General features: G+C 37.9%; 1 protein-coding gene across 10 annotated transcripts in view; it reads right to left on the reverse strand.

Moving 5' to 3' along the window:
* cacna1ab (calcium voltage-gated channel subunit alpha1 Ab) overlaps positions 1-22,824 on the reverse strand; it is a 145,784-nt gene that overhangs the window by 35,861 nt on the left and 87,099 nt on the right. For 8 of the 10 annotated variants that reach the window (XM_088342184.1, XM_088342183.1, XM_088342178.1 and 5 more), the window contains 10 exons: positions 21,738-21,939; positions 21,511-21,675; positions 18,758-18,868; positions 18,447-18,530; positions 14,397-14,513; positions 13,409-13,474; positions 13,223-13,320; positions 13,001-13,151; positions 11,720-11,847; positions 10,569-10,665 (listed from right to left, as the gene is read on the reverse strand). In XM_088342184.1, the coding sequence (XP_088198310.1) occupies positions 10,569-10,665; positions 11,720-11,847; positions 13,001-13,151; positions 13,223-13,320; positions 13,409-13,474; positions 14,397-14,513; positions 18,447-18,530; positions 18,758-18,868; positions 21,511-21,675; positions 21,738-21,939 (1,219 nt within the window). Of the gene's footprint in view, positions 1-8,106; positions 8,204-10,568; positions 10,666-11,719; positions 11,848-13,000; positions 13,152-13,222; positions 13,321-13,408; positions 13,475-14,396; positions 14,514-18,446; positions 18,531-18,757; positions 18,869-21,510; positions 21,676-21,737; positions 21,940-22,824 lie in introns of all 10 variants that reach the window. The other 2 variants (XM_088342174.1, XM_088342172.1) reach the window with 1 other exon arrangement.

The raw sequence follows: 22,824 nt of genomic DNA on the forward strand, positions 1-22,824 counted from the left end.
ATGTCTTAGGTAAATGCGCTTGCAAAGGTGGCGGCATTCAGCGGTTGGCGGAATGTGTGCCCGGCGAGTCGCTTGAGTCTCCTGATACATCAGTGATACACCATAAGAGACAGCACAGCACAGGACTGGAAAATGTTGTTGTGTTTTTTGTTTGTTTTTTAAAGAAATGGTGCCATGAATGGAAAATTCTGCAAATTAGTGTGTTGAATGTGATAATATAGCTTTGTTTTTGTCGATAAGAATTCTTGTGTTGTAGACTATATTTTTACCAGAACAAATATTCAAAATAACATTAACACTTTCAGTGACCCTTCTACATACAAGCTGCTAATTGATAAATTCGAGATACGAGGTGTATTTTCATGAAGTTTTTTTTTACCGACATTCAAGAGAAAATCTAAGTAACAAGAATTTCCAAACACTAAAGGGCCGAGTTCTTGAAATAAACTGGCATATTCTGTGGTACGGCATGGGGGAGCAGCAAGTGCAGATACCAAAGCCGAAGAGTTTATTTAGCGCTTTGCTTTTCTAATTTCCAAAGAGTTTAACAGCAATGAGACAACTTTTTGGGGTGAAATAATGCCCGGCAACAAGCACATACACATTATGTGCTAATGCCATTGGTGACTATAAAGTAAAGCTGCTGCTGGCGTATCATGCAGAGAACCCATGCACATTAAAGGTTCATAAAGTAAGCAACTGCTGACTTCCTCCACAGTATCTGGTCGTTAGTAACACGCATTTTTTTTTGGTTGATATTATCTAATCAATCTTATTACATTATTTTTATGTTTGATTACAATTTTTTTAATAGCAAATTAAGGTTACTTTGGATGATTTTGGCAGGCTGGAAATGGATGTATTGGTTTTCAATTATTTTCTATGGGGAATATTCATTCGATGTATGAAAAATTCTAGATACGAACTCGATCGTGTAATGTATTAATCCCATATGTAAGGAGGCCACCGTATAGATTTACATTTACCCAAGTAACTTTCCTCATTTTAGAAAAAAAAAAAAAGTTTTGTGGAACTGTTTAATTTCTAGATAATGAGTCATGGACAAATATGAGAAGTCATTTATTTTCTTAAAAAAACCATTTAATATTAATATACATAATCACATAATTGCACATTTGGATTGTTATTAGAACTTGGCAGTTTTTGTCCGGGTTGAGAACTTGTCATTTTTATAAGGATAGTAACTTAAAGCTTGTTTTTTTTAATTTTAATTATTACTTTTTAAATAAAATGAAACACAGCGGATTTCAAGATTATGAAGTTTAGGCAGTTTTCTATACATTTCTGAGCGAAAAGTTACAGTAGTCCGTTTTTATTCGAAATACAAAATACAGAATATAATTAGAATTGCTTTTGATCATAATAGTTTTGTTAATTAAACTTGCGATATCACAAGTCAGATTATTTTATGTTTAGGAATTAAAACAATGAAGAATGCATCGATGCTTGTCGGCATTAAAAAGCCTTTTTCGAAATATATGTATTTATGCAATTTTATTCATCCTTAAGAAGTTAATATATTTTTTATTCTTGACAATAGGAAATACATTTTTAAATACCTTGTGTATGTATGCTGCACAAAACAATATCAGATGAATGTATTTATAACTTTCCCAAAAGCGGAGTGGGAGGGGGGGAGGTTATTCGTTTTGCTAAGTGACCGCCAAAGCCCGGAACCACCAGGAGGAGCAATCCTAGGACTGAATTGGCCTCCTACCCAAACCGTGCCCATGTTCCCTAAATGTGTGAATGTAGCACATTCACACATCTATGCTGTGCCACACCAATAAAGTATGATTACAATATATGTAACACAAGTACACTTACACACGATAATCTGCACGGACTTCAATTAAGTTGGTGCTTAATTGTGGTCCCAAAAAACAAAAACAAAAAAAACTGTATCACTGGGGCTTTCTTCAGGAGACAGGATTTTTTTATTATTTTTTTTTTATTTATCTCTTGTATGTTCTATAGAGCTCCCTCTACCAGTCAGGAGGTTCCCTGCATATCTTAGGTAAATCCGATGGATGGGGCCATTGGATAGAACCTCCAAAGCCATCCGTAGGGTGGAGGCTTGCGAGCAGTTGCTATCGAGAGTCCATCGGGTTTACCTCCGAACATGAGCGTTGGGCACACACGGCAGCAAGCACGATGACGGTTGGTTTTGTGGGCATGCGCCAGGCGGCGGGCATCGGCCAGCATCAAGCGAACATGCAACACCCCCTGGTGGACCAGCCCACACCTAGCATGCAAAATTTCCCCTAAAACTGCTACATAAACAGCACAAGCAGCCGTGCATTTGCACAAAGAGAGTATCCGCGATGCAAAAATGATTGATCCTACTTGAGTTGATTATTTTTGGTTTTGAATTTTCCAATTTTGGTTTGCAAGATCCGATTGGAAGTCATGTTCTCTCTCAATGCTAGACAGGTGCAGTGTCTCAAAAAAGGGGGTGTCAAGAGTTAGAGACATCAAAAGCAATAGTGTTGTGCTAATTCTACAAAGAAGACGGACAAAAACAAAAGGAAATCATAGGGATGATTTGATGTTTCATGGGCTTTTTTACTTTTGGTCTTTTTGAGATTGTCACAGAAACATCTTAAGTAGGACAAAGGAAAGATAGGAAATGAAACAAAAATTCTGCCTGAATTCTTTGTCACTCAAACATTTATGATACGTTTATTCCTTTTTTAATACTGGACCCCTCTAAATAAGATTGCGTAGGACGCCAGTTCTTTGTTTTGCCTATTATTGTGCACTGTTGTCCGTTGTTTTGACTATTATGAACTGTTTCCATCAATGTCACTTCTGGTCAATAATATTGCGGTTCTTTGATTCCACACCTTTTAGCGTGGATCTGCTTTTGTAACCTAAGAAATATACTGAAAATAAAATAAGGGGCTCAGGGCAGAATCCTTAGAACAGGTAAGAATTTCATAAAGGAGGTGTAGGATCCCTTGATCTCCTTGCATGCCCAAAATCCATTGATGTCTTCTCTTCTTAGTGTCTACTCAACTTAAGACTAATCATCATAGTTCATAGTTTTATGAAAAACACATTTGATGTTTTCTAGAATAATCATAATTTCTTGAGAATAAAGGCATGTTTTTTCAAGATCAAAAATAATATATTTTCTTCCTTTTAGGAATAACAAGTGAGCATTTTGGTATGGTGTAACTATTTATTGAAAGGTTTAGATGTTAATAGATAAGTAAAAAATAAAAACATAGCTGCATAAAGATTGAGATATTGGAGCAAAGAAAGATCAATTAATCAAATAAAAATCCATTTTACTATTACGGATACAACTGTTCAACAAAAAATATATTTTATCAAGACAATCACCATATTTTACCATTGCTCGATAGTGTTTTGTTCTAGGTAGGAATAATAAAGCACATTGTAGCTGTTGTACGAATATCAAGTTTCATTATTATTTTCTTCTAATCCATGAGAAAAGATCTATTTTTGAATAAGGTTTTTTTTGGTACTACTCTGCTTTTTAATCTAATCCTTATTTATTTCATTTTATTTTCTGATCGCATATAGGATGTTTTAAAATACATTTGAGATTATAAATACTTAATTTAATCACATATGTACTATATTTTAGAAAAAACATTTTTGGTCAGATTTTTTTTTTTAAGATTAAGAATTGAATCACACATGTTTTTATATTCTAAGCAAATATACATTTTGCAGGGAATTACATTACATCTCAGATAAAACAAATATAGTAGAGAGCAAATGTGAAATTTTGTTTGCAAGTCGTGGTGCTGAAGGGCAAGAGGAATGAGGGGGGTCGTGAAATGAGCATGAAGTAAAGGAAAAAAAGATTGAGAGTGACGATGGAAAAGAGCATTGCAAAAACACCAAAAGGAGAGCAAAAAGTGTTTGTGAGCCTGTGTGTGCATGTGTGTGCGTGCATGAATATTGGAGGACTAAAAAAAAGAAACACAAATAAATAAATAAAGGACAGAACAAGACAAGACTTAACGAGACTGAAGTCAAACTGGGAAACCACCCAAGGCTTTCTGACAAGTCTGACGATCTTTTCAATAGCGTAGCCAGAACCATCAAAACCCATCAAAACTCTGCCCACAGAACCCGGGCACCATCCATGGCCCACTTACTGGCCGTTTTGGGAGAAGAGGAAAAGGGAGGTGGGGATGTGCAGGGAAGATGGAAGAAATGGGATAAAATGTTGAGGAAGGGACGAATGAGGTCAACAAATTCAAAGATAATCAAATAACAACTGAGGGATTGAGATGAAAAAAGTGGAAGTCGACCAGATTCTTAACCCTCTTGTTGTCTTTGGGTTAGAATGACCTGCCACTGTGTTGTTAAAATGTTTTCCTAGATCAGTCATAACAGTAGAAAAATAAAATGTTGTTTATCCACATTTCCACTTATGCTGTAAATAAAAGTACAAACATTGTCCTTAAAATGACTACAACACTCTATATTGGACGTTCAAAATAACAAAACTGTTCCAATGTCAGGTTTGTAAATATAACCATAAAATATATCTATATTAACTACCTGGTAGGGCTGTGTAGACTTTTTACATCCACCATACATATTGAAAATGATAGAATAAAAAGTATATCAGTACACGTAATTTGAGCGTGTGTAAGACGAACATATTGCATTTATGCATACACAATATATTATGTTTAGTAGTACATACTAGAGGTGTCACGACTATCGGCACCGATATTTGAGAATTTGATAGACATCGTTATCGGCATACCTTGAAGCCAATTAAGACAATAATAAGCACAACACCAAGCAACAGCCGAGCCGAGCCTTTTTTTCCTCCCCTGCCTTTTGTCTCTGACGTAACCCACCCCACGCCTTCTAACCCTAACCCTAACCCTGAAATAGTGTCTGAAATAAGAAGTGCCCACTCTGCACTGTCCGCAGTCAGAGACTGAAGCAAAAGTTAGGTCTGTCGCAAATATTTTTCAAATTTATACTTTACACATTTACAATCAGCATATTTTTTCTCTCCACCCTTTTTGTGACCACCAGTATTACATTTAATCTATGTAAAACCGATGATCAGACAAATTTTAAATCTGTGCTTGCCCAAGAGATGATTTTCTACTGCCCCTGAGATGATCTTGATTGATTATTGTATCATATACCAGAATTGGGATTTTTTTTTTAACTGTACTATACTTTTCCTTATAAAAATTGTTATTTTTGATTAATGGATATCTGCACTTTATTTTATTGTATTTCAATCCAAAAATATTTTAGTTGTCATTATTTTTTTTCTCCGAGGTAATTTTAGCCCATGTTTAAAGTAGAAAACGTGAGGCTCATGATGGTTTCACAAAAAACAAGCATTTTTCATCTGATGTTCATGTTATGGGTATCTTTATATAAAGGACGCCTTTTCGATGTTTAAGATTTCTGACATTCCTAAGAAAATATTGCTTTATTTATATGTTCATATTGTAACATATTTGTTGGGTTTTCAGTAGGTTCAATTAAGTTCACAAGATCATTTGCATCATTTAAGAAAGCCTTTGGCTTGTAGACATGGTTTTGTATTTGGTCCTCCGGCCATTTGACATTGACACCCCTGCATCAAAACATAATAAAGAGCTGAAATACTTGAAATGGTGAAGTGATGATAAGTAATGATCCTTATCCCCATGGCTCGGCTATTTTGCCCATTTGAGATCTTCCAGTTCAAAATATGAAGAGCAGTGTTTATTATTTTATAGGAACAGATGCAATACTAGAATCTGGATGCCACAAGGAAAAAAAGAAAATGAAGAAAGAAAAATAGAAAAAGAGAGGCAGTGAGGAGATGATTCCTACAAAGGGGGCTAAATGGACACCCTGGTGGTCCGAGGTACAAACTACTGTCAATCTTACTCAAGCTTGTTAAAAAAAAAAAAAAACTACCAAAGCTACAGTGTGTCATTACCTTCTGTCAACTGTGTGCGTGTGTGTGTGTGAGCGCGATTTAGCGCCATCCACAGGAGCCAGGGAACCAGAGGGCCGAAGCCAGGCGCCTTTTGCCGCTCTTTCTGTACCCGCATCGTCGGCATGGATGATGTCGTCACGGAGACTAGAAATTGGTGCTTGTCAATCATCACACGTCACGTGTGTGTGGTGCGCGTTTGTGTGCATCGTTGTGAGGTTGTGTTTGCGTCCGTGCAGGTTGCAGATGGAGAGGCAAAGCTCCCCTTCTCTGTTCCCTCGCTCTTGCGGCCTGACGGAAAGGGCTGACACTCAAAAACAATAACAAAAATAAAAGACAAAGCCTCAGATGTGACACGGGAAAAAATTCAATCGCGGTCACGATTAAGGAAAAAAACGTGTGCATGAAAGGCCAATGTCAGTGTTAACGAGCACAAATTATAAATAATTGCAATATTATCTGCGGCAGGGTATTAAAAAAAGAGTTCACCTTTGTGAGAAACAAAAGTACAGGACATTGGGTTGTTGATGTTCCTTTGAGCAAAGGTGCACTCATGGGCTTGCATTAGAATTTTGAAACGTGTCACTGTTTTTGTGGTCATGGTTGTATTAGTTTGCCAGTACTTTGGCTAAAATTTGATTATTTTAATAATTTCATTTTTTTAGTTTTAAATACTGCACATTATGATTATCCGTATCTTGAAATGAAGTAAATACTTCTTGTTATATTCACTTGACTCCTCGATGTATTCATTTTTTTCAGTTGTTACGCAGTCTCTACATTTTTCAATTGATATCTAGAGGTCTGTCAAGGAATGCCTTGAGACATGTCCTGGATCTTGTCAATGGATGAGTGAGTGCCGGGGACGTATTTTGAGAATTTACCCCCAACACAGGTTTTGTCCTTGTCAAGGCCCATCCCGCCCTCAAGTTTCATCCTTTTTCAGCCAGTCCCAATCTGCTACTGTACAAAAGAGGGCCAGCTGTGGGGTCATTACATGTCCACTGCTATGACAGTTTTATTTGTTCTGGTTCTGGGTTGGACAATTTATTCATAGTTTGGTGCCCAATTGTTTATATGTTTATTACGTTATTCATTGCTTTTCCGTATTTGTTTCTGTTGTGCGTCATGCAAGGTTTGGTTTTGTTTGGACACTTCATGCTTTTGTGACCGAGTGTTTGTTATTTGTTCCATGCATTTTCATTTCCAATTTGATAACGGCAGGTTTGCTTTTGTTATTCAGAACCCCTGCCTCAGTTCCTGCTTCCCCACCACTTTGGCCCACCTGCAAAACTTAACATCAGCCATGTTTCTAACCTCAACGGGAAGGCTTCGCTCCAGCGCTCGTCTTACCCGTCTAGTCTCGGGACCTTGTAGTTGAGTAAAACATGTGGTGGAGAAAAACCTCTCCCCCTTCATTAGCGAATGGAATATTGTCACTTCAATTTTAGGTTGTTTTAATTACCTCAATAAGTCGACTCAACGGCAAAAGAAAAAAAACGGCTGGAAATAAACAAGGATGATGCATCGTTACTAATAGACTAGCTTGGTTTATCAACAAGGAGGAGCGTGGTAAAGGCTTGATTATTTAAAGTAATTTAGCATGTATCGTACACACATGCTCCTGTTTTCAAAAACCAACTACTTGTAAGCATATTTTGTTTGGAAAGGAGTTAGAAGGGATGGAAGATTTTTTTTTTTGCATTTTCAATGCATTTTTAGGAGTTGATTACTTACATTGTTTTTTCACTCTGACATCTGCAGTTGGTACAGCATGAAGACTGAATGAAATACAATATTCTCTTTTGAGGGGGGGAAGTAAATGGTGATTAAAATTTGAACAATTTACGGGCTGAGGTTTAGCATATTAGCATTTTATGCACACGTGATGTATGCTTCGCCCACAATTATTTTTTTTCCTGAATGTCACGTCTGAGGCGCCCAAAAAAGTAAAAAAATATATTTCCAAGGAATCCACCGTCACACGTCACTGCAACCACAGAAGCTTCGTCAGGCGCCCTCCGATCCCACGCCAACAGAGGACATCGCGCACCACCACCACCACAACCACTAACCACAGAGGGAGGACAGGAAGTGGAAGGACAAAAGGGATGGACAGAAGGGGGACAGGGCAAGTCTACCTTATAGGCGACCCGGGCGGGACACCTTTTCCCGAGGCCTAGCGGCGGACACATGTGTCTTAGCATCTGATACATGTCTGTGTAAGTGATCCGGCCGCTACACACAAACACGCACACATCCAATCACCCCAACAGACATGAACAAATGATGCCAGAGGGGATAAATCAAAAAAGATGGAAGGGTTGATAAAGAGGTGGGGAAGAACACCAAGCAAAAGGACACAAGGGAAGGAAAGAGGGAAACAAACACACACAAAGGTTATTGTTGTTGTTTGTCGCTGTGGTGATGAGCGTGTGGTTGGTTGCTATGGCGAGAAGAGGAAGAAGATGGGAGGAGGAAAAAAGAAGAGGAAGAGTGGGGAAGGGGGATATATTGGTTGTGTCTTTTTGGGCTCTTTTCCCCTACATTTGGAAAGAAGTAGACCCACTGATTCAGTAGATTCACTGATTCAGCACACACATGTGTGCGTGCACACACACTGACGCACACACAATCTTCCCATTTGTATTGACGCAAACAGAGTGGGTGTGTTGGCCATTTACTTTTTAGTTTCAAACATTTTGGTCTGCTACTTGCTCCTTGTTAGCGTGCTAATGCTAACACACGACCGGGTAGCTGGGACTTTATACTAGATGTGGAAACATATTGCATGAAGTAGCTGTCGCACAGATTGTAGTGATAACAGAGTACACAATATAAGTCCAGTTGTACTATAACATGATACTGCCCGTCAATGCCGAGGTCCGACTCATCTCCAAAGAGCGGAATGCACCTCAAAACAACAGCGACCAAATGATGATGGTGCTGTATCTTATCAGATCAGGAGGCTTCTTTTGCTATTGGTATCTATGGAAACAGTACTGTTTCATGTAGGGGACAAACCCCAGACCAAAAAACAGCCTCGAAAGGGATGGAGCCATTAGACTGTACTTGCCCAAGACACACCACCAGAGGTGGAACCCCGACTACCCAGGCGGTTAAGGGATCCGCACAACAAAGGAAATTCTCTTTGTACATACAGAATAATGCATATAGGACTGTCATTGGTATGTACAGAAGCTACAGTAATTTATGTATAACAGTGTGTATTGTAGCTATAGAAATACATGCCATAGTACTTAATACATACATTATTTTATACAGGTTGTATTGCACATTTAGTAGTGTGTGAGTGTATCCATTCAGGAGTATAGTATGACTACTAAAATATAAGATTTAATAGTGCGGTTATCATTCAAGTATAGTAGCAGTACATATGGTGTGTATGTATATTACTAGAGATGTAACATCATAAGTGTTGCTCTTAGTAATACAGGAAGCCCTATAGAAATTGCAAATAATATGTTTTTTTAGTTTGTATTGGACATAAAATAGTGAATACTTTCATGATATTTTGTTGTAGGTATATAGAATGTATACACTGCTAGAGATCCAGTAAGAAAATTAACGAAAACATTTGGTAATTTATCTTCTCTAGAAAAAATGTCCAAATTTAGAGACATTTCTAATTTTAAAGATTAATTTTATGATTCTAAATGCATTTAAACATTAGGTTTTAAATATTTATGTATTATTTGGTATCATTGTTTTTATGTTATTATAAAACAAGTTAAAATGAAAGTAAAATAAAGAAACCAGTATTTAAATAAATAATACAATGATTAATTTAATTACTTCATTGTTTCTTGAAAGATAAAAATTATGAAACAAAAACAAAAAAACAACAACTTCCTAACATGACCGATTAAGCATTTAGGAATTATTATTCTAATTTTACTCAAAACAATAAAAACTTTTTAGTACAATAAGTACATTTATCTACCGAAGATCGCATTATTTATTTATTTTGCGATAACGCAAAACGTAACAAGGTCGCAAATAACTGCATCCATTGCAGTCTAAAGCGCACTAAGTATGTACACTTAATCCTTTATTAATATGATTTATTTTATACAGCATTAGCTTAGCTCTGCTAATATGGAGCAAGTAACACAGCTAGTGCAGGATTAGGCACCGCACGGCTGATAACAGCTAGCACCCCTTCCTCTTTACGTTTTGTCATGAACTTAACAAACAAAACCACGACCAGATGCATGTCACCCACACCAACGACCCCCCAAAATTGTCTCCTACCCAGACAAAACTCAGACAGCAAGCACAGATATAAATAAACTGAACGACGTTTTTTTTTTACACGTATCAAAACATCAGTCGAAGAGTGCAGTGTGCCACCGCATGCTTTAATGTGTCAAGTGTATCCCCCAACCCTCACATCAAAGACCCCCAACCCTGAAAACCAACAAATAGATGGTGAGATGACTCGAAAACAGGTGAGTGAACGAAAAAAATCCATCACTCATTTCAGTCTACTTAAAAAAATGAAAATAAAATGGGCGAGCAGGTTGCGTTTCTTAACAAGTTGCTTATACGAGGAAGTGGGGGTGGGGGGTGCAGTCCAAACCTTGCAGGCCACCCTATGCGGGCATTTCTTGCCAAGGCCCAGGGGAGGGGAGATAACTCGTAATAAACTGTACATATCCTTATAATGTATGCGCCCGCTGCAAGAAAGATACAAGGGAGGTTAAGTGCACGTCACACAGCTCACGTCACAAGTCAAAGAAGAAGAAAAAGCATTCAATGACACCCTCAAAGAGGTATCAAAGACTAATGCCTTCCTCTCTCACACACACACAGACATGAGGAAGGGGAAAAGAAGGTGTGTTTGGAAAGAGATCCTGCAGTGTCAGGAAGGAAGTAAAAGGTTATTTACAAATGGGGCAGTGAGCATGTGGCTATTGCTCAAGGCTAACTGCTCAATTTATGACTTACCTGTTGATTTATTTCACAGAGATGCTACTTGCCCTAACTTGCACCCATTTCGGATTTTTATGAAGTACTTTGAGTACCAAAACACATAACAATGTCAGATACATTTAAGCTCAGGATATAGCTATGTAGTAGTCTAAAATAATTAAAAAAAACAAAAAAATCAGTAATTATATCGTTGAATCGGCAAAATATTCACAATTGCTTAAAAAAAAAAACTCCCAGGAGTTGGTCAATGACCTGAAAAAAACTCTTAGAATCCTAGCTTAAAACAGGTAGCATTGTCCATTACAGCATGTCTGCCAACATTTTTCTTCTACAGATACCTCAAGAACGTCCAACATAGTCAGCCCTGGTTGGCGCTTACAACTACAGTAGTGATGGACCCAAGGTTTACATTCAATAGTTTGGGCTTATTAACAAAGTTGGGCAATTCAATACACTTTGAGTTCACCAGTAGATGTTATTAACTTACACACGGAACCTTTCAAAGACCAATTCCAGCTTGCAATATTGACAATAGGGCTCAGCAACATAGTCATTTAAGAATAAGAGAAGGTTAAATGAATGTACAAAATTAATTCCTTTTCTAATCAATCAAATCAGCTGACTATTGTGCAAATATTTTTACACATGATAACAAAATACAAAAAAACTTTGATCCACTTTTCTTTTTTTGGGCTGTTTTTTTTCCAATTTTTATTACATTTACTTTTGCCTCATAAGTTGTTCTAGCATCTACATTTTCCCCCTGCACAATCAACACGTGTTGAAGGTTTCACTCACCAAGCGGCGGGGTCGTACTCAGCCCAAATCCTTACATACTCGTCCAGGTGGTGAGGTCCCAGGATGGACGAGTCTCTGGTCAGGTACTCAAAATTGTCCATGATGACAGCAACAAAAAGATTTAGCATCTGCCAAGAGCGAAACACGGTCAAAAACCAGTCATGTTGGATCTTAGGGCAAAACATAGTGGCACCTGTACATATGAGCTACTCTAGGTAAAAAAAATATGAAACAATAGATGTCTTTCAAGCAATAATCTTGCCTGACCTACGAGAAAAAAAATCCAAGTTACAAATATTTCCAAACTATACCACTAAAGGGCCTAATTCTCAAAAAGGACTGGCAAACTCTCCATGGGGAAGCAGCGAGTGCCGATACCAAAGCCGCGGAAGTGTTTACGCAGCGCTTCACTACTTTCTGAAGAAAGTTATATCCCGCAGCAAGTGTTTAACTGTGACGAGAATGGCCTTTTTTTGGCGGGGGAAAAAAACCATGCAGAACGTTCATCACAGCTGAGAAAAAGCTGCCGTACCCTAAGCCTATAAGATATTGCCTAACATTAGCATTGTTTGCTATTTAGTGTGATGACTACAAAGAAAAGACGCTACTGGTTGCAAAAATGTTCTATATATTGTCTGTGTGACTAAGACTTAAATGACGAGTTTATTTTTTTATGCTGCTTTCATCATACATCCAAGTTCATCGGCATCTCACCACATACCGTCTCTGGTAATGGGCGTTGGTTCCACCTATTGGTTCTTACTAGTATTCCCAAAATGGGGTATCATGCAGAGTGTCACTCATAAATTTACCAAACGCCGAACTTACTCCATGATAAATGTTCATAATAAACTCGAGTAAAACTTTAAAACTTAATCAGGATAATACTTTATTTTGTTAAAATCATATTTATCCTGTCGTTTTTAGTAATCATGAAGATGAGTTTTATAGCTATTCGAGTATATATTGGAAATTTTGGAAGGCTTAATATACGAGGCATACTATAAGCGAAAGATACAAGAAATTCTAGACACGAGCTTTATCGAGGAACAAATAATGAATGCATGGATGAAAAGATGGCTTTTATTGTAAATATACAACAGAATCATCTCATATGTAAAGGGACACTGTATATTTATATATATATATTTTTTTAAGTGCAGTAGGGCGTATAGGAGATGTAATGTTTTTTACTTTTTGAGAATGCAATCACATTAAAGACCTTCAAAATCTCATAGTAACCCGATAAGAAAGCCCTTTAAGTGAAAAAGCTGCGCTCACCAAGAAGGAACAGAGGAAGATGAAGGACACAAAGTAGGTGTAAGCGAAAGTGCTGCCACATTCAGGCTCTGTGTTGCCCGAGGCCGGGTCGCACTCTTTTCCTCCCAGGCATGACAGCATGATTTCGTGCCAGGCTTCGCCAGTGGCGCTCCTGCACGTTTGCACACACTTAAATAAGTAATTCCACCAAGCCAATTGACCAGTGAGCGCACAAAACGTCACCTGAACAGCAGCATGAGGGCCATGACGAAGGTTCTGAAGTTGTTGTGATGGTCGATGGCGCTATCGCCCTCCTCCTCCAGTGCCAGGTTGCCAAACAACTACACAAACAAGTTCCAGTCAATGACATTGTTAGCCTTAGCGCTAACATAATAAAAACTCAGTGCCAAACGTTACTTCTAACCTCACCTGCATTCCGATGATGGCGTAGATAAAGAAGAGCATGGCGATGAGCAGGCAAACGTACGGCAAAGCCTGTCAACAAATCCACACCTGTCAGTAAACAGGCTTGCCGGACACTTAACTAAATAATTACAACCTGGTACTAACATAGCAAGTACATGGTAAAAACATTTGTTTTATTTTAGAAATGTATTAGTAACAAAATGTAGCTCTTAGCTTCAGAAAAGTTGGTGACCCCTGTGTTAGAGTATTGTAATATGTCACCAGGTTTGGGGAGCAACGGAAAACATGTAACGGCGTTACGTAATCAAGATACAGAAAAAAAATTGATTGTAATCTGCTACATCATGCTTTGGGGGTGTTTTCCTGCACATAGAACAGGACAAGTGCACTAGACTAAAGAGAGGATGACTGGGGCTGTGTATTGTGAGATTTTGGGGAACAACCTCCTTCCCTAAGCATTGAAGATGGGTCGTGGCTGGGTCTTCCAACACGACAACGACCAGAAGAACACAGCCAGGAAAACCAAGGCATGGCTCCGTAAGAAGCATATCAAGGTTCTAGCATGGCCCAGGCCGTCTCCAGACTTGAACCCAATCAAAAATCTTTGGAGGGAGCTCAAACTCTGTGTTTCTCAGCAACAGCCCAGAAACCTGACTGATCTAGAGAAAATCTGTGTGGAGTAGTGGGCTAAGATCCCTCCTGCAGTGTGTGCAAACCTGGTGAAAGACTACAGGAAACGTTTGACCTCTGTAATATATCACACAAATAAATCGTTAGAAAAATCATGCATTGGATCTGGATTTTTCTTTTTAGTTTATATCTCTCACAGTGGTCATACACCTACGATAAAAAATTCAGACCCCTCATGATTTCTAAATAGGAGAAATAGCAAAATAGCAAGGTGTTCAAATACCTTTTTTCTTCACTGTATATATTTATGCTTAAAAGGCTCTTGGTCAAAAAGGTTTCTGACCCCTGCTCTAACACTTACCTTGAAGGACTGCACAAAGGTCCACAGAAGGATGCGGATGGTTTCTCCTTGGCGCAGCAGTTTGATGAGGCGAGCGGCACGAAACAAGCGCAGTACGCTCAAATTGATAAAATTGTTCTAACAAAAGAAGGGACGCCGGTCAGCAAACAAACATGTGTGACATTCAAGGAACTCAAAAAAAAAAGCTCAGGTAATGGGGAAAACAGAGCAGAGACAGCCCAAGAGGAGGCGAGGGATCTTTAAGAGGACGAGAGAGAACAGAAAGAAGAGTAGGGGGAAAAAAAACTCATCATCCAATCAGGTAAAACTACTTTTGGGACTTTTTGGCTGGGAAGGGAAACAAATGCACTGATCTTAGAAAGGTCAAGCAGGCTACACAAGATGAAGGCCAGACGGAAGGAGTGGAATTATGCATGGATATTATTAGACGCCTTCTTTAATTGAAAACTTTGTTGCCTTAACATACAAGGCATACCATAAGCGAAAATCTTAAATCATGGCTTTATGTTGCTCATAATGTTTGTTCTGTTTTTTTCATAAACAATCGGCCCGGTATTGCAGTACCTCCGGGAACGGTGCATTCGCAATGATCGCAGCAAGGCTTTAGGGCTAGGACCTTAGCTTGGCCTTTTGGCTGAGAGTAAGTGTCCCGGCTCCTAGGCTTTGTAGCGTATTATGAACTGACCGATAACGGATAATGGATAATGAATAACGAAGATAGATCAATAACCCTTAAAAACCCCAAAACCCCCTACTAGCTTAATGGGAACTTTAGACGAATGTACAATCATGAAAATAGAAGTTGAACAAAACTTGTAAATGATGTAAATGTAAATTGTAACTGTACATAAGTATCGCTAGAGGCGCTAACACAAAGCCCCACTCCTTGTTTTCCCGGTGATGTGTTTTATAGCTTTAAGGTGCATTTTGATATTTTTGGGAGGCAAAGAACGGGGCAATTACTTTTCAATTTTTTCATACAGGGAAATTTAAATTGTGATGTGGTTCGCCGATGCCAGTTACAGGCAGGAGGGGGTGCTATTGGAAACGTTCTATGCCGCTTTTCAGCATTCACACGAAATTTCCCAAGCAATTAATCTTTATATTTTAAATGCAATCTAAGGGATGTGTGGATGTTAGGAAAGGAAGAAGAGGAGAATGAGGAATAGTCTTTACAAGAAGCCACATACACAATTCTGCATTCAAGCATTTGGAAAGGTGTTTTCTGCTAGTGCTAACCATGCAAAGAAATATTCTCATTTTATAACTTTCAGTGATTTCATGAGTAAAATGCTTTAAGATTTGAATCTTGAATTAAATACATATTTAATATTCTGCTGTTTAATCCATCAAGCACATGCAGAAGGTTCAACGGTTGTGGAAGTGGCAGGTCAATCGACACAGGGTTAGAAAAAGGGTGGGTCTTAATAAGCGCGACCATTGAAGATGCAGGGGAAGTTTTTAAAAGAGAAATTACAGACTAACCAGAATCTACACGTGCGATGATGTCGAGGGATGGATGGGAAGGAAGTCGGGGGGAAATATATATTTACACAAATTGATTAACTAATTATTTTCATATATATATATATATATATATATATATACATTAAGATATATATACACATACATATAGTGCTGTGAAAAACTATTTGCCTCCTTCCAGATTCATGTGTTGTTTTTTTTGCACATTTCTACCAAAGGTTTCAGATAATCAAAATAGTTTTATAATCACACAGAGACAACCCAAGTAAATACAAAGTGTAGTTTTGAAATGTTGATTCTATTTATTATTCACACACAAAAAAAATCTAAACTTGTCTGGCCCTATGTGAAAAAGTAATTGCTCCCTAATAGCGAATTTGGCAGCGATAACATAGTTATTCAAATTAGCCATATTGGAGGGTTTTCTAGCATGAACTGCATGTTTAAGGCCACACCAGAGCATCTCAATTGGATTGAAATCTGGACTTTGACTTTGCCACTCCAGAACCTTCATTTTGGGGATTTTTTTTCGAGCCATTCAGAGGTAGACTTGCTGGTACGTTTCATATCGTTGTCCTGCTGCTTTTTTCACATAGGGCCGATATCGGGGGCAAATACTTTATCATGGCACTGTGTATAGTATGTGACATGAATGGAGCATTCTAACATTTCAAACATGATGTGATCATCATTATCAATCTCATCATAATCATCACAACCACCAGCAACACAGATGAAGGACAACACAATGAGGGGTTTCATAGTGCATTTTTTGTTGGTGGTTCAACAGGATTGGATGGATTATTGTTTTATCAGATAAATTAAGGAAAGCATGGAAAGAAAAGAAGAGGGAAGAGAAACATGTCATTAAATGTCTAAAGTATCACCACGGCAACACGTCAAAAATGATTCCAGGCTGTCTTTCGAGTCTATTAATAATAATAATAATTTCCTTTGTATTGTAGTTCTTTGTAACAATGTACACAGAACGAAATGTCGATACACCTGACCCGTTGTAGCGAGTCGATGCAGCCGCAGCCAGAGGGCGCTGCTATTATACCAATTAGGTATGTCTCGGTCGAGGCGCGAACCAGCGACCTCCCAGTCTCAAAGCGGGCACACTACCATCTAGGCTACTGAGCTGGTATCAGCTCAACATCAGAGCAATCAGATGTCTAGAAAGCCAATTTTTATCATGTACTCTCTTAGCTCCAAGATTCCAAGATAATGTACTCATTCTAAGAGTTGACAAATTTAGATTATTATGACATATTCATTGCATTGTTGTTACAATGCACTTATAACATAGGCCAGTCTCCAATCAATACTTTGTTAATATTTTCGCCTATGTATCCTGACATTCTTTTAGTCTTATTTTTCCTATTTCAAGTCTTAATTACCTGTTTATCCTGAAGTGCAATATCTAATCTAGTTGTGAACAATGTTCACTAGGTCAATCCAATGACAATAAAGACAATTCATATTCCAATTTAGCATAAACTACTAGGTGAATATATTCTTATTGTGATATGTATGCTAAAATAACATTTCCGACTTTTTTAGTCCCAGAAAAACAATTTTTATTAAACTTTTATTTTGACTATTTCCTGATGTATTTTGATTTGAAAAATTGTTTTATTAAACTGGTGGTTCCAACACTTTTTTCAATTCTTGTGATAATGTATATTTTCAGGTAACTCAAATCAGCGCCAAATAATCTAGTTGTGGTGCAATGATTAAGTGAAACAAACAAAATCTTATTATAACAAAGAAGCATGTTTTGCCATTGTCATATTTTCTAAAATCGGTAACTTTATTATCTCTGCCTATTTACAAATCCACGACTTTTACAATTTTAAATATATATATCTTTATTGAAATTGTATTATTTATAAATGTATAAATACATATAACTTAACTGAAAATAAAACCAAGTATAAACAACATACACTAAACAATTCTCACTATTCGTGTTTTTTTTCTCCAAATTATTAACTTAATTTTAAAAACATGTACTGTTTTGAAATTAATGACAGCTGACGACAGGTTGGCTACTAATTTACTAATTTTTTTATTTAACAAATCAAACAAACTAAATCCAATCATTTAATTTTGAACTTCATATTTGACCACCAGATGATAGGATGAGAAAAATGCTAACATTACAAAGATGAATACAAACTACGGAGACTCAAAGTAACCAAACTGCATCGTTTTACTTCTGGTTTACTCGCCCTGACGTCTACAGCATGCAAGCATAATGTTTTGGGGTCTTTGGGCACCCGTAGCAGTAAAATGTGGTACAATCATGTTAGCTTCCTGTAAGTGAGCCTCATTTTAATTAAAATAAATACAAATTTACGTACCTAAAGGTATTTTAAAAATGCAAGTCTAGGATAGTTAATTCATTTTTAACTCTTAGTCAGATCAATAATAGTTTATTTTTTAATTCATTATTTGTTACCACTAGAAGTCCCTTATAGGTCCCTTTTAAGAAAGACCAAAGAGACAATTATGTGAATCATTCATTTATGAAAACAGCAAGATAGAGTAATGGCTACTTACCCCTAATTTGGTCACCAAAATGTCTGTGATGCTTCCCAGCACAGAGACAAAGTCAAAAATGTTCCAAGCATCTTTGAAGAAATTCTGTTTTGGATAAAGGGAGGTAGTTAGTAGTTGTCCAAAGAAGCCTGTTGCCATGGAAACAGGGCAAAAAAAGTAGAGGACGACAGTTGGCGTGCACACGCCGGGGTTTTTTGGGGACATCGAGAACGCGCTCCAGATCTGTCTACCAAAATAAAGCTTCCTCATGAATCAATGATGGGACCTAGATGTGAGCGTGTCCATGTGTTTGCACGTGTGTGTGCGTTCACCAGAGGGCCGAAAGCGATGAGCTTCAGGATGGACTCCAGGAAGAAGAAAGTGGTGAAGACGATGTTCAGGTTCTGCAGAACATCGTCGTAGGTTTCCGAGGCACCGTCAAACTGCGAACACACACGTGATAATGATACTCCAAAATCGAACTTTGACGTACAATTGTACCTCTTTATTTGAGCACCTCTACACACGAGAATTTCGATACACAAGTTGTTTTTTTTTTCTTTTAAATAAAAATCTTGCTCGTTATTTTAACGAAAATCCAGTTCACAAGCAGTCTCAGAGGCTTCCTCTAAAGACCATAAAAGAGGAATGATGACGATTGAAACGAAGCAAGAAATAATTGAAAACCAAGAGGCCGGTGTTCTTGACCAACCAAGAAGTTCAATTGTGAAGCAGCGAGTGCCGATCACAAAGCCTTGAAAGATTTTACGCAGCGCTTCGCTGCAATGATTTCCGAAAGAAGTTATATCCCGGTTGCAAAAAATCAGCGAAGAGGATAGATAGATAGATAGATAGATAGATAGATAGATAGATTTGCTTTGCCATTGCATTTTTGCTTGCATTAGTTTGGTCTAGATCAGGGGATGGTGTCATAAGAGACGGCTCAGCTAAAAAGTCTCTGTAGTGCGAAGTGGAAGGAGAAGAGGACGACGAGGTGAGCGGAGAAGATGAGGTAAAATTTTGGACTATTTGATAAAGTTTCAGGAGCGAGCAGAGAGAGTGGGAAAGGTGAGATGGCACAACATTCATTTGGACAGGTAACTTAAAATTAGTTTTACCTGGTTATATCAGTATCAGAAATTATTTTCCCCCCATTTTATTAACACTCCACTTATTGAAACATAAATATTTTGTTTGTTTGTTGTGCATGATTCAATTGTTTGTTTGTTTGTACATGATTCAGATTGAATCGTTTCTTGTACATGATTCAATTGTTTGTTTGTTTGTACATGATTCAAATTGAATCGTTTCTCCGGCGCCGTCACGAATGGCAGCCACTCCAGCAGCTCCCGTGTTATTTTCGATTGTTCTCAGTTATTTTCGATTGTTCTCAGCTTAGGGATGCTGCTGGAAAAGTGAATTTCCGGACGTACCAGAGAAGTTGGTGTCTAAAAAGTAGATTACAGAAGTGCTGGCTAAGCGGGAGGACGTAGCTGCTTTAACTGAAAAAAACCCTTCCAGAAAGTGACTTTCCTTTCATACATTTTGAAGGGGAGAAGGAAAAAAATCTCCTTGTGTAATTTTTCATTTTTATTTTTTAAAAGTAGAAAGTAATAGCGTGGCAAATCCATCTAAAAGGGCAAAAGAAAGTGGTGAATTTAAACTGTAACAGGCAAAAAAATAAAATTGTTATCCAGAAAATGTTGTGTGTTCATGTTCATTTAAAGTGACAGTAACTTTAATTTTACGAGTAAATAAAATGCTTACGTATCATCAAAAGTAAAGGCCGCCATTCCTCCTGCACCCTCCCTCCCACTCCCGCACCACTGCACCACGCACACAGCTTTGTTACGGCAACCCGAGTCCATCCCTTTTAAGTGCTCATAAGAAACTCACATTTTATTTCAATTATATCATCTTATTATCGTATTAATGTACTTTTTATATTTAATTACGTACTATTTTATTGTTATTTTAGTCGTCGGGAAGATGTGTTTTATAGCCTTAAGGTGCATTTTGATATTTTTGGGAGGCAAATAACGGGGCAATTTTTTCATACAGGGAAATTTAACTTGACATACGAGCAATTCGAGCTATGAGCACCATCCTGGAACAAAATTAGCTCGTATGTAGAGGTACCACTGTACATATTTGACAATAGTAGTGAGGGAGTTAAAAGGGAGTAAAAATTAAATTCAATATTTTTGCACTTGATTCAACCCCAATGTGTGGAGAATTTTGCAACTTTTGACATTGCCTCTTCTCACTTTCTCTCTCTTCATCCAATTGATTCCAGAGAAAACAAAAAGGACAAAAGGTTAATAAAGGAACATTTTAGGGCTGGTTTGTTCATCTGTTTAAATTATGAATGATGACAAATGATTTCCCTTCAGAATTGTTTCTTATGATTGGATTTTAAGGTCCCCTTTCTCCCTTTGCTAACTTTCTCTGCTTTTTGGTGTTTGTTAATCTCCCTCCGGACCAGTTCCCAACTGCCTGAACAAGAAGCGTCCTGAGAAATCTTGATTGGTTAGTTGATCAGATTATAAATCAAAGTGTTATGGGGCATATTTATCTGGTTTGAATGACGACCAATTGTCAAATTGTAAGACTAAAGTTTCCCTCACACAATTTTAAACAAACTGTTGTGTTCACTCATAATTTGTTTCTCTAGATCCCACATGCGCCTATCACCTTCTCTTTCCCTCAATTCTATTATTTAGGCCCGAATGTTGTGTTTTGTTTGGTTTTATTATGTTGATTTGTTGTAAAATATTCCCATTAATGTTCAGGTGTGTGTGTCTTAATTCGAAAATATTGAAATGTTGCCGCGTCAAAGAAGTCACGATTAAACTGTACAAGTAGCCACACGAGAGTGATCATAAGGTTTTTTAGACGTTTTTCTTTATAAAATATCTAAAACTGCTGTGTTGCTCCAAAAGACCAGATGAATACAAGATAAAACTTTTGCAAACATTAAATTCCCATCTCCAAATTATTTAGTCAGTTGAATGTTTATGGTAATGTTTTTTTGACCTCCTGGTTACGCTACACTGATAAGGGCTCAGCATTTGGAGGGACTGACCTTCATCATGAGGACGATGGTGTTGAGCGCGATGAGAGCCATGATGCTGTACTCAAAGGGGGTTGACACCACAAATTGCCACATGCGATACTGGAAGCTCAGCTTGTTCTTAGGCATGTGGCGGGTCAGGGGCTTGGCGTTGATGGCAAAATCGATGCAGGCTCTCTGGATAAGAGAATCACTGTTAAGATGGAATCAACACCAATGCGCAGAGTCTTTATACTCACCTCGTTTTTCTCCAAGCTGTAGTCCTCCATCATCTTATCACCCTGCTCCTGGAAGGTGATGATGATGAGAGCCACGAAGATGTTGACGAAGAAGAAGGGGAACACCACGAAGTACACCACGTAAAAAATGGACATCTCCATGCGGTAACCTGGGCTGGGGCCTTGGTTCTCATAAGTTGAGTCCACTGAGGCCTTTAACACCCTGCAAACAAGAGCCATATCTTTAAAACAATAGCGGGGCAACTCGTTTTATTCTGATTTCGCTGTGCAATTGTGTGACATAGGGTTCTAAGGAGTCTAAAGGAGTTTCAGCAAGACTTTGAAAAATAACCAAATTTGGGTTAAGAGTGGGACAATCCATCCGGGGTTTGTACACTTTTTATGGCCAAATTAACATTTCCATTTTTTCAGAATATAGGCACAGGCTTCGGTGAAACTACATCTAGTGAAGGAAAATTATCTGGCAAATCAGGGGAGGACCACGTGCTCGTCTGACCACATCAGCCACCACCATTCTTTTGTGCTTGTGTTGAGATGAAAAGGATGAAGTCAGGTATCGCAATGCTGTATCTACTATTCACCTCTGTGGGTTTCCTGACTGCTTGAACCAGCTGAGAGTCAGAGATTCGCTGGAATGGCCGGTGTAAAATGACGAATATATACAAAAACACGCACCCACACACACTCACATACAAATTAAAAAGGAGCAATTATGCTATAATGTATGAACTCAGATCAGATACACTAGGCTCCAGAAAAACACGTTTTAAAGTGACATTGATCTAATTCATTGTCTCTTACATTCAATATGTGTTAATAAATTGATTTGAAATCAGCTGTCACATCGTTTGACCTCAGCTTTTTAAAGAGATAGTGTTTCAGAGTAAGGTTATAAAGATTATTGGTCATTAGTGTAGGGTCCAAGCATATTGAGTTGCTTTGTGCATGGAGTGTGCATTTTTAAAAATTCTGCTGTCACAATGTATGGGTTTTCGATTCGAACTACATTTCTGTGTGTTTATTATACCCCATGAATCTAAATCATGACAATTATTGTATTCACATTTTTGTTATTAAGTGAACTGTA

Source organism: Urocampus carinirostris, chromosome 8, assembly GCF_059441175.1.
Source record: "Urocampus carinirostris isolate Australia breed hairy pipefish chromosome 8, RoL_Ucar_1.0, whole genome shotgun sequence".
Classification (NCBI taxonomy): Eukaryota; Metazoa; Chordata; class Actinopteri; order Syngnathiformes; family Syngnathidae; genus Urocampus; species Urocampus carinirostris.